This window comes from Gasterosteus aculeatus, chromosome 11 (genome assembly GCF_964276395.1).
Source record: "Gasterosteus aculeatus chromosome 11, fGasAcu3.hap1.1, whole genome shotgun sequence".
Lineage (NCBI taxonomy): Eukaryota > Metazoa > Chordata > Actinopteri > Perciformes > Gasterosteidae > Gasterosteus > Gasterosteus aculeatus.
This window is the reverse complement of record NC_135699.1, coordinates 5,271,169-5,281,094: the sequence shown is the minus strand read 5'-3', so window position 1 is coordinate 5,281,094 and position 9,926 is coordinate 5,271,169. Positions and strand designations below refer to the sequence as shown.

At 48.6% G+C, this 9,926-nt stretch overlaps 2 protein-coding genes across 6 annotated transcripts; both read left to right on the top strand.

Annotated features, from left to right (window-relative positions):
* The first annotated feature begins 64 nt into the window (after window positions 1–64).
* pik3r6b (phosphoinositide-3-kinase, regulatory subunit 6b) lies at window positions 65–5,712 on the top strand. 5 transcript variants are annotated; one of them, XM_078084593.1, is made up of 18 exons: window positions 73–207; window positions 335–427; window positions 1,191–1,360; window positions 1,501–1,636; window positions 1,803–1,872; window positions 1,955–2,132; window positions 2,800–2,947; window positions 3,035–3,127; window positions 3,223–3,580; window positions 3,723–3,819; window positions 3,907–4,023; window positions 4,194–4,301; window positions 4,380–4,476; window positions 4,572–4,645; window positions 4,732–4,822; window positions 4,907–4,959; window positions 5,103–5,203; window positions 5,296–5,712. In XM_078084593.1, exons 2-18 carry the CDS (start codon window positions 340–342, stop codon window positions 5,426–5,428), a joined length of 2,112 nt encoding a protein of 703 aa, XP_077940719.1. In that variant the 5' UTR covers window positions 73–207; window positions 335–339; the 3' UTR covers window positions 5,429–5,712. The 5 variants fall into 5 exon arrangements, with proteins under 5 accessions (XP_040046774.2, XP_077940719.1, XP_077940717.1 ...); XM_078084591.1 differs by having other exon boundaries at window positions 4,191–4,301; XM_078084590.1 differs by having other exon boundaries at window positions 3,904–4,023.
* A 557-nt stretch (window positions 5,713–6,269) lies between these two features.
* mfsd6l (major facilitator superfamily domain containing 6-like) lies at window positions 6,270–9,606 on the top strand. Its single transcript, XM_040192054.2, has 2 exons — window positions 6,270–6,414; window positions 7,039–9,606. Exon 2 carries the CDS (start codon window positions 7,062–7,064, stop codon window positions 8,859–8,861), a length of 1,800 nt encoding a protein of 599 aa, XP_040047988.2. The 5' UTR covers window positions 6,270–6,414; window positions 7,039–7,061; the 3' UTR covers window positions 8,862–9,606.
* The last annotated feature ends 320 nt before the right edge of the window (window positions 9,607–9,926 follow it).

Here is a 9,926-nt window from a genome sequence, read left to right as displayed (position 1 = left end):
TTACTCTCTGCCTCTAACGCGTTGGAGTTTTGTCAGTTTTCGAGCTGGAGACACACTTCAAGCATTGTTGCGCTTTCAGCGACGATCAAGTCTTCAGACTGACTGAAACCTGTTGAGAGGGAACACAGAAGATTTTCTTTCAGTTTTGCGGGTTTCATCTGGAGCTGTCAGATCCTGAAGAGCAGAGATATCGGGTCGATCCTACCAGTGAGTGTTTTCCTTCATCAAAATTACTGTGGGCCAAACTTGCTTAGCTGATCAGAACCAGGTGTTGTAGAATGTGGATATTGAAATAAAATGGTCGTACAATAACGTGTATGATCTTCATTTTTAGCCAGCATGTCTCTATCGACTCTGCAGTCCGGCATGTACGGCACCGTGCAGGCTCTTCTCAAAGAGATGAGTGGCCAAAGTGCTCCGCAGACAGGTAGCCACAACGGAGGGAACATGAGGCACTTTTAAGGGCCAATACGTTTTGAATGCAAACAATAACAGCGTTTACCATTTAAAAGATAATTATTTCAATGAGCCTATGTCTTTACAGTACAATTAGAGGCACAGTTACCAAATCCAGGTCAAATGTTTTGATCATTTGATAAAGAAGAGGAGAAAATGTTTTTTTATATGAAGCTGTCACTCATGATGCCGTGCCCCTCTCAGTTGACGCCCCCCCCCCTCCCTCCCGGGCCCCCCCTGCCCGCCACATCAGGTCAAAAGTCTGAATGTGAAAAAAAAAGATTCGAAAGCGAAAAAATGATCCGAAAGTGAAAAAAGTTCTGAAAGTGAAAAAAAAGATTTGAAACTTGAAAATATAATCCAACATTGATGTATTTTTCAATATTCAAGACCACAACTTTCAGGATCACATTAATTTATGAAATTATCAACATTTTTGTCCTGGATTTGGCTCCATAATATGCCAGCTAATTAGCTTAGCTTAACATATATGTACGATTGTTTGAACTGCGGATCTGGTCCCTTTAAGTCTGGCTAGCTGTTTATTCTTGTTTTGCATTGTTTATGCTAAACTAAGCTAACAATGCAGGTGGAATCTTCATTTCAATGGAGGGTTGAAAAAAGGGAAACACTGGACTACATTCGCAAACTAGCTAAAGTAGTAGCCTTCTAGCAGACTGCATAAACACACCACATATAGAAAGAAAACCAATTGTAGTCTGCCCGCTCTGCAGGAGTGATGCGATGGAGTCTCCATAGGAATCTGGAAGACAATCCATCCTGCAGCGTTTCATTGATCAGAGCGCTGATCACCGAGCTAGACAAGCTGATTCAGATTCATGAAACGCGATCCTACACTCACACGATTCCAGCGCTGCACACTCTCTCCTACGTGGTTATGCAGGTAAGACGCAGCTGTGTGACTCTGATAACATTGTGTTGTTTGTGGAAAATCTTGAACAATGGAGAGCGTGTTACAATCTGCAGATTAAGACAAAACAGATTAAGACGCAGACTTTTCTGTTTCTGTACTTACTTTTCTAGTCAGGTGTCATGATTCCGACCAGCGTTTACCAGAAGCTATATGAGTGCTTGATGAAACTGCTGATGTTTCCGTCTCCTTATTCTTCTGTGGCCCTGAGCACTCTGAGAGGCATCAAGATGGAGATGACCACACCAGGTATCATGCACACATTTAGAGAACGCTGAAAGCAACTGGTTTATTAATATATAACACATTCTGTTGATCTATAAAATAAAAAATACGTGGTCCTTGTATCGGTGTGTTGGGAATTGAGACATTGATACTTCTGATCAAGTATGTTTCCAAATCGTCCCGTCAACAGGTTCCTCGTACCTCAGGAGAGTCACCGCAGAGCAAAACTTGATGAACGAGCATATCACTCTCCAGGAGAAGTTAGTACTTTGTTTTAATGACAATGGACTCGTATCAAAGTGGCAGGTTTAATAATGGCTTCCCGCTGCTGACTTCCTGCAGGGTGTTTGTGCTTGCTGACCCAGCTGTGTTCTCTGCTCCGCTGGAAGCAGCAGTGAGAACACACTTGGAGGAGTCCAGCTTTTTCACAGACACCATGGAGAAGAATGTGGTGCTACACGTGCTGCAGACGGGACTGGGGACGTCCTGCCAAAGCTCCACGTTGGCTCAGGCTCTGAAGGTGGAGTTAGTGAGCATGTTTTGGAGGCAATAAGGAGGCTTTTTTCAGCCATGCTGTACAGGAATGGTGGGGCCAGTCAGTCGATCGGCTTACCACTTTGGTACAGACGGAAATATCTCAACATCTATTGGAGAAACTACCATTTAAATGGTGTGCATACATTCATGGTCTCCAAATGGATGAACCCTAATAACTTTGTTAACCCTCTTACTTTACATTTCATCTAACACCACCAACATGTCAAAGCATTCACTGAAATATCTCCACCTCTCCGTGGGTCGATTTGCACAAACGTTCATAAAGACGTTCGTGGTTCCCAGAGGATGGATCCTGCTGGCTCACTCTCCACGTCTGAGTGGAACTTTGTCGTCAGTGTCAGTTAGCAGAAAACGCATGCTTACACGTTGAACTAAGATAGTGAACATGGTAAGCATTATACCTGCTGAACGTTAGCATGTTATCAATGATAGCGTGAGGCGCTGTTTGTCATGCTAGTGTTGGCGTTTATGACAAAGCACAGCTGTGCAGTCTCACGGCCAGCCTGGCTGTAGCAGGCATGTGGAAAGATTCCCACTGAACTACATAAATAAATCAGATGGTTATCTGAATCAGTATTTCATATTGATGCTGTTTTTTAATCAACCTTTGGTTCTTCTGTGTAATTTAGGCTTTGGGGGAACAAACGACAAAGACGTATTTCCAGGAAGTGGTTCAAGCCGTGGAGGAGAGTGAGACACAGGGTGCAGGTGGTTGTGCCGACTATCTGAACAGACTGCAACGCATCTACAAAGACATCCTGACTGCCTCTAAAGAAGGTTCATATTCTGCGGTTATGCACAGATCGGCATTATTAGAGATCATCACACGATGACATCATGAGCTGTTGAACCCTGTTTTCTCAGAACAAACTGAGCTCGATCAGAGTTCTGTGTTCAACACTGCAATGCCCTATCCAGAGATCAACTTCCACTTGTGGAGAGACAAAGAGGATCTATGTGAGGCAAACAAACAATATATTCTACTTTCTCTTAATAAAAAGAGCCAGATGCTGCAATACACATGTAGATTAAATATGTATTGTCTCCAAAAGGGAATCTGCTGGCAAACTTCGCAGCGTGCTGCGCCTCTAAATCAAATGCTTTTGATGAAGAGCAGAAGGACAAGCGGGACTCAGTTCGGTCTGTGGACGGTGGGATAGAGAGAGAGCTAAAAGAGAGTGACTTGGATGATGTAGCGCCGGCTGCACCATCAAACCCTGCACCAACATTAACGCGGAGAAACGCCATCAAGACCACGAAGGCGCCACAAAAACTGTTCTTCATGAGGGACAAGATGGACCTTCATCCTGAAAGCCCCAACAAAGACAGGAGGCGTCACACAGCTCGGGTGGTGGTGCTGGGAGACGACCGCGTGCTGGGAAGAGTTACCAGAGCTTACCACTCGATTCGGTGAGCAGCCGCTTTCCAGAAAGTGTTGAGGAAAAGTGCTGTGTGTTCCTCAAACCGTTTCTGCATTCGCATTGTGTGTGTGGTGGAGGTTTCGGGGACCGAACTCTGCTCTCCATGAACATTTTCAATGTATTTCCGACAGAGAGAGAGAGTCAAAATGTCATATTTTGACCGAGAAGGTGAACCTGCGGTTTTACTACATCCCGGTCTCTGACGAGGAGCTCTCGCTCACTCCAGCTGTGAGTCCCACTGAGTCACTCAAAGCGATACTGACGGACTGGTGTAAATGTAGAAGACTACAGGACACACGTTGTTTCTCATAGGAGGGCCCATGTCAGATGGAGAGCAGATTGTCTCTTGCCTCCTTACTGGGAAGAGTGGATCCATGGTACAACAGCAACATCAACAGTCTGGGAGCAGCGATCTCCAAACTGGCAGGAACGGTAACCAAAGAGTCTATGATATCGACCCTCTTTAGGCACAATGGCTTTGAAGCTAAATGCTAACACGTGCATGTTGCTAAGCACTAAACCTGAAGAGGCACAGCCGGGTTAAAATACAATCATATTAGAATGGGAGTTCATCCTTCTGTGATGTCTCTTCCCTTTAGCAGTCGGTCCACAAAGAGCCAAAAAAGCCCAGCGCCTTCCTGCTGGACACACTGTGTTATTACCTCCGCTGTGGGACGCGGCCACTTAAGCTGCCGCTCTATTCGGTTAAGGTACGGCGCATCTGTGTTGATGACGTGTCGATGTTGGACGTGCACTCCCTGGTTTGGCTGACTGCATTATGTGTTCAGATGACCCGCTCCGGCTGCGACGTGATAAAAGAGATGTTTGTGTCCCACCTGGAGGCCGTCATCCCAGAGTTCAGACCCCTCATAGAAAAGTCCTCTCGTACGTCTTTGAGTCTCCTTCGGTGTGCACAGATACTGCCATGACTTTGCAAACGTCATAGTTGTCTAATTGCAGTAATATGTTGTCTTGGACAGAGAAGCAGGGTGTGCGCCCGAGGAAGACGAGAGCGGAAGTCTTTGGGTTGGTCCTCTCAGTCAGTTACACAGAGGTAAAGTCCTAATTACTGTTAACCAGAATAAATACTTTTTATTTAGTATTTGCATCAACAACAGCAGGATATTAAATCCTCAACAGATCGCTTTGAGCAAACGAGGAGTGGAAAAGGGAAACACACCCATGACGTGTGGCGTGGTGATTGCATCGGAGCCGGCCGCTGTAACATCAGGTCAACCTTTTGCACTGACATTCATATGACGGATTTATGTCACCGCAAAGGAATGCATTGAATAATCCTTGTTACTTTATGTAGGCAGGGGTCATCTTACCGTCAAGTTTCACAGCGTGAACCCGGAAAATAACAAAGTAAGGAGTTATTCACTTTTGTCCTCTTGAATATAATTAGTTTTGCCTTTTAAGATCATCATTACAATCCTTTAAATAGTAATAGTAGTATTGTAAGTGAACCTTTAGCGCAGCTTTGTGAACCTTTTTTGTTTCGATTACAGACCATCCGAACCCAGGAAATCAGCATCAGAGCCACGCAGTCGCTGACCCTCTCTGTGTGTCTGGACAAGGACTCCCGTTGTACTTACGGCAATATTCAAAGGTCATATGAAACGTTGCGTCCTTTCTGTTTAACATCACCTGATCACGTTATGCAAATAGAAAGTGATGCAAAGTGATGTCATTCCGCTACAGGGTGGAAATTTCTCCGTGCTTGGACCCGGGATGCAGCATCTGGTCCAAATCAGAGCGAGAGCTGCTGTTTAGCAACGACGTGGACAAAGTCCTGTACCTGCCGGTCAACACCTTCAGTGGTGTGTCCCCCTGAGGGACACGCTGCACTAAACCCATAGTCATACATGTGTTGCATTGTTGAATGCTGTGTGTTTTGAAGCCGTAATATTAAGCGTTACCTTCATTTCGCAACACAACATGTAGTAATAGTATGTTCTTGTAATGCTGTTCACAGGGGAATTCATTTTCAGTTTGGTAATATCACATTGTCTGATCTGTGATCTTTCACTATCTGTTTGAAATGAGGAAACACATATGAGGAAGAAAACCATGTGGTGTGAGTCTATCATGTGTGCTGAATAAAGAAAACTACCTGTCTGTGTGTGTCCTGTGTGAAATAACAGCTTTTATTTGCTTAGAGGAAGTTGTTTGCATGAACATGCTTTCCCTCCCAGTAAAGCAGCATGCTGAATGTTTTTGCCTTTCACTGGTGCTAAAGATATATGTGTTTTATATATATATATATATATATATATATATATATATATATATATATATATATATATATATATATATATTAGCGAACGCTAATCAGTCTTATATATATATGTGTTTTATATTATATATATATTATAATATAAAACACATATATAAGACTGATATATATATATATATATATATATATATATATATATGTATATATATATATATATGTATATATATATATATATATGTATATATATATATATATGTATATATATATATATATATATATATATATGTATGTATATATATATGTATGTATATATATTATAATATAAAACACATATATAAGACTGATTAGCGTTCGCTCTTTCTGTGTGTGTGCTGCACAGAGGCATCCGCGCCGCTGGGGGGCGCTGTGGTCCCGTCACCGGCCCTGCAGGTGTGAACTCGCGCACGGTGCACCGTGCGCGCAGGTGGCCGCTGCGCGGAACACAGAAGACACTGAGACGCGGATGGAATGAAGCAGCGCGAGGAGGGACGTCACCGCTGAAAGAAAGTTTTAAAATAGTCCGAACGAGAGGAGGAGTTCAAAAGGTAACGTTATGTTCGTCGAACGGTTTCATTTTATTGTCTTACCTTTGGAACGTGATGTGACGTGGACTCCACATCCTGATTGCATTTAATACACGTCGACATAAAAAAGCAAGTATGCACTTTGAGTCCAACAAAACCCTGAATATTCAATGGACTCGGGAAACATCGACATTAATGCATTTATTTATGTATCCTCACCAACATAAGAGCTGGTTTGTGTCCGTACCGCGTATAGAACCATGGGTCTTGGATGTACACAGACGGCCCTTTAAGTTATTTTAAAACCCAAATCCCATCGAATGTATTTTTTAATCTACTCTATTTAATCTTAACTTTTTTGGAGCTTTGGTTTGGGCTTTGGGAAGCTCTTTTTTAAGGCAGCTCAAAAGTGACAATTCTTCAGCAAACAGTGAAAAATAACAAAACCAGTGTGGATACTGCTGCTTCTCCTTGACGCTCTGCGTTGTGTATTGGACGTGTTCTGCGATGGGCACTTTTCACTCGTGTTTAACATGAAAAATAATTCTCAGGCTAATGGATGAAGAAAATAATTTCAGCCCTCAATAACATTGGTGTTGGTCTCTAATGGCCCCGTTGTGCTGTGCTTACTGCATTCTGTCACAGGAGAGGCCGCGGCCTTCAAAACCATGAAGAAGAGCAAGCAGATCGACGTCAGGCGGGCCCTGGCGCTGGCCGGCGCCTTCCACTTCCTGTGGTCGTGCGCCCGAGCCTGCCTGCTGCCCTTCCTCACCCTGTACTTCAGACAGCTGGGTCTCTCCGCCCCGATGACCGGCGTCGTCATGGGCACCAAGCACCTGGTGTCGCTGACGTGGAGCCCCGTGGCGAGCCTGCTCTCCAAGCACTACAACAAGAGGCGCGCGGCGATACACGGGTCCCTCGTGTGCTCGGCGGCGGCGGCTCTGGCCCTGCTGCTCCTCCCGCCGGCGGATGTGGGCGCGCGGGCCGGCAACTGCAGCCTGAGCGCCGGTCGGACCCAAAGCCCGGAGGGCGACCTGCTCGCCGCCGCTGCACCCTCCGCGACGTCAGCCCTCCCCAAGTCTCAGACCACGATCAACAGCGCCGCTACGTCCCAGTCTGGGGTCAATTCGACCGCGGTGCCGCTTTTCGCTACTGAAACCGCGCTTCGTCATCGGGACCAATCCCCTCCTCCGCTGCCTCCGCTGAACTCATCGGCGGTGGTCAACGACAGCGCTGGACAATCGGAGGTCTGCGGCTCCTTTACGCCCCGCCCGGAGAACTCTTCGGCACCTTCAGTGAGGAGTAAGCGGTCAAAGGAGCAGCTTCGGGTAAACCAGACGGACGCAGAGGAGGAGGGGAGGAGCTATGAATTTCTGGGCCGCCTGAAACGGATGGACCCTCAACACCAGCTCTTCCTCCTGATACTCCTCATCGTGTCGGCGTGGGAGTGCGCGTCCGCCCCTCTGGAGTGGACCGCTGACGACGGCCTGTACGAGTATCTGGACTCCGCCGATGCCTCGGATCGCTACGGCAGCACGGCGCTGTGGGGTCTGCTCGGGGCGGCGGGCGGCGTCGGGGGAGCGGGCCTCCTGGTCAGCCGGCTGAGCTGCCTCGTGGCTGGCGGGTTCTCCCGCAGCGCCGCGCACTTCTTCTGCTACGCCGCCCTGGCCGCCGCGGCCCTCCCCTTGGCGGCCCACCTCCCCCTGCACCTGAACAGGAAGCGAGACCGGACCAGCGGGCTCCTCAGGGCCGCGCGGCTCGTGCGCGGCTCCCCTCGCGCGCTGCTCTGCGCCGTCACCGTGCTGCTGGTCGGGGCGGCGGGCTCCGCCGCGGACAACTTCCTCCTGTGGCAGATGCAGGACCACGGCAGCGGCGAGCTGCACATGGGGCTGTCTCTGGCCGTCGCGCTGCTCTCGCAGGCCGCCTTCCCCCTGCTGGCCGGCCGGGTGTCCAAGCTCCTCAGCCCGGGGCGCGTGCTCGCCGTTGCGGGCGCCTGCCTCGGGTTGCAGTGCTTCTACTACTCGTTCCTCTGGGGGCCGTGGGCCGCGGCGCCCGCTCAGGCCCTGAGCTGCCTCAGCGGCGGGGCCCTCTGGTGGGCCGTGGGGCTTCATTGCGACGACGTGGCCACGTCGGGGGCCGAGAGGAGCGTGAGGAGGGTCTACGGCGCGCTCGCTCAGCTGGGGGGCGGGCTGGGGAGCTTCGCCGGAGGCCTCGTGGTCCAGCGGTTCGGGCTCACGTGGCTGTTCAGGGGAGCGGCGGTGGGTGTGGTGGCGTGGTGCGCTTGCCTGCCTCTGCTCCAGTGGAAGGCCCCCCGCCTGCGCAGGATCAACTACTCTCGGCTTTTGGCGGCGGACGCGAGCGAGGCCAGCGACTCCGAGTCTGAACAGGATGGAGACTGGCTGGAAAAGGCGATGGGCGACAACCGAGGCGGCGGTGGCGGCGGCAGCAGCAACAGGATGAACCGTTGACCCCTGCGCTGTGAGGACACGTAGTTGACGCTTCGACGAGCGCAGCAGACCATTTACATAGAATCGTTTAGTGTGGGGGTAATATATTCATGGTATGTTTAACTCTCATGGCTGCTCAGAGCACTGATGGACCCGGGGATTCATCTCTGTGCCACGAGAGCCGTCTCGACTGAACATTAGCATAAGCAAAGAGTGTTCTAAAGCAAACAAGGACGCAGGACTGAGGGCGGGGAGGAGACGCGCGTCATGTCAACAGGAACACCCGACGCCTCGTCCTCTTGGGTGTAAACTCCAGAGGTGTGCACAAGGCGAGGCCGGTCTCACCACACCCGGACAGGCTGTTTGTCCACGGCTAAAGTCCCCGCCGTGCTCCTCTGTGTTTGGGCCTTATTTTGGACTGTGTGAAGTGATGAACCGATAAAACGAGGGTTGTTTAGCTGCAGGGAGCTCAGCGCATCGTAAGATTCTCAAGTGTTTGCTGAATCAGAGTCAGAAAATCTTTTGTCTAATCTGCATTTCAAGGTGATTCTTTTTTTTCTGAGTTAGAAATGTAAAATGTGAATAAGGATGAGTCATTTTCATTCCTCTGCAAAGTGTATATGTCTTTTGAAAGTCTTCCACCTGTTAGACATGAGTACTGTGAAGAGAACTGTATTCATGCCATAAAGTATCTGCACCACATGGAGGAGCAGAAGCTTCACGTTGAGTGCAAATCAGCGGCCAAAATAAATGTTGATGATCTGAATCATGTGCTTGCTGAGAAATGCCTTCAGACTCCCGGCTCACCTGCTTTGGGTGTAAACTCTTGTCTTGAATGAGTGGGACGCTGCTAGTAACCTCCTCTACCCTCGAACATCTGGCGAGGCCCTTGAGGGGGCCCCGGTCGTCCCCGGTATACCGTTGAACAGCTGAACTCAATCACGCAAGATGAAAATGCAATGGTGAAGGACGGCTGGATTCTCCTGTGGACGGTGACGTGATGGTTAGAGAGCAGCAGACCGTCGGCAGGGCAGATGTTTGTTTTATTGAAGCCTTTTTAGAATCATTGATTCTATACGTTTATCC

Coding starts and splice junctions, on each gene's coding strand:
- mfsd6l (XM_040192054.2), top strand. CDS start 7,062: ATGAAGAAGAGCAAGCAGATCGACGTCAGGCGGGCCCTGGCGCTGGCC.
- pik3r6b (XM_078084589.1), top strand. CDS start 340: ATGTCTCTATCGACTCTGCAGTCCGGCATGTACGGCACCGTGCAGGCT. Junction 4,477..4,571: donor CCTCATAGAAAAGTCCTCTC/GTACGTCTTTGA, acceptor TGTCTTGGACAG/AGAAGCAGGGTGTGCGCCCG. Junction 4,960..5,102: donor TGAACCCGGAAAATAACAAA/GTAAGGAGTTAT, acceptor TTTCGATTACAG/ACCATCCGAACCCAGGAAAT.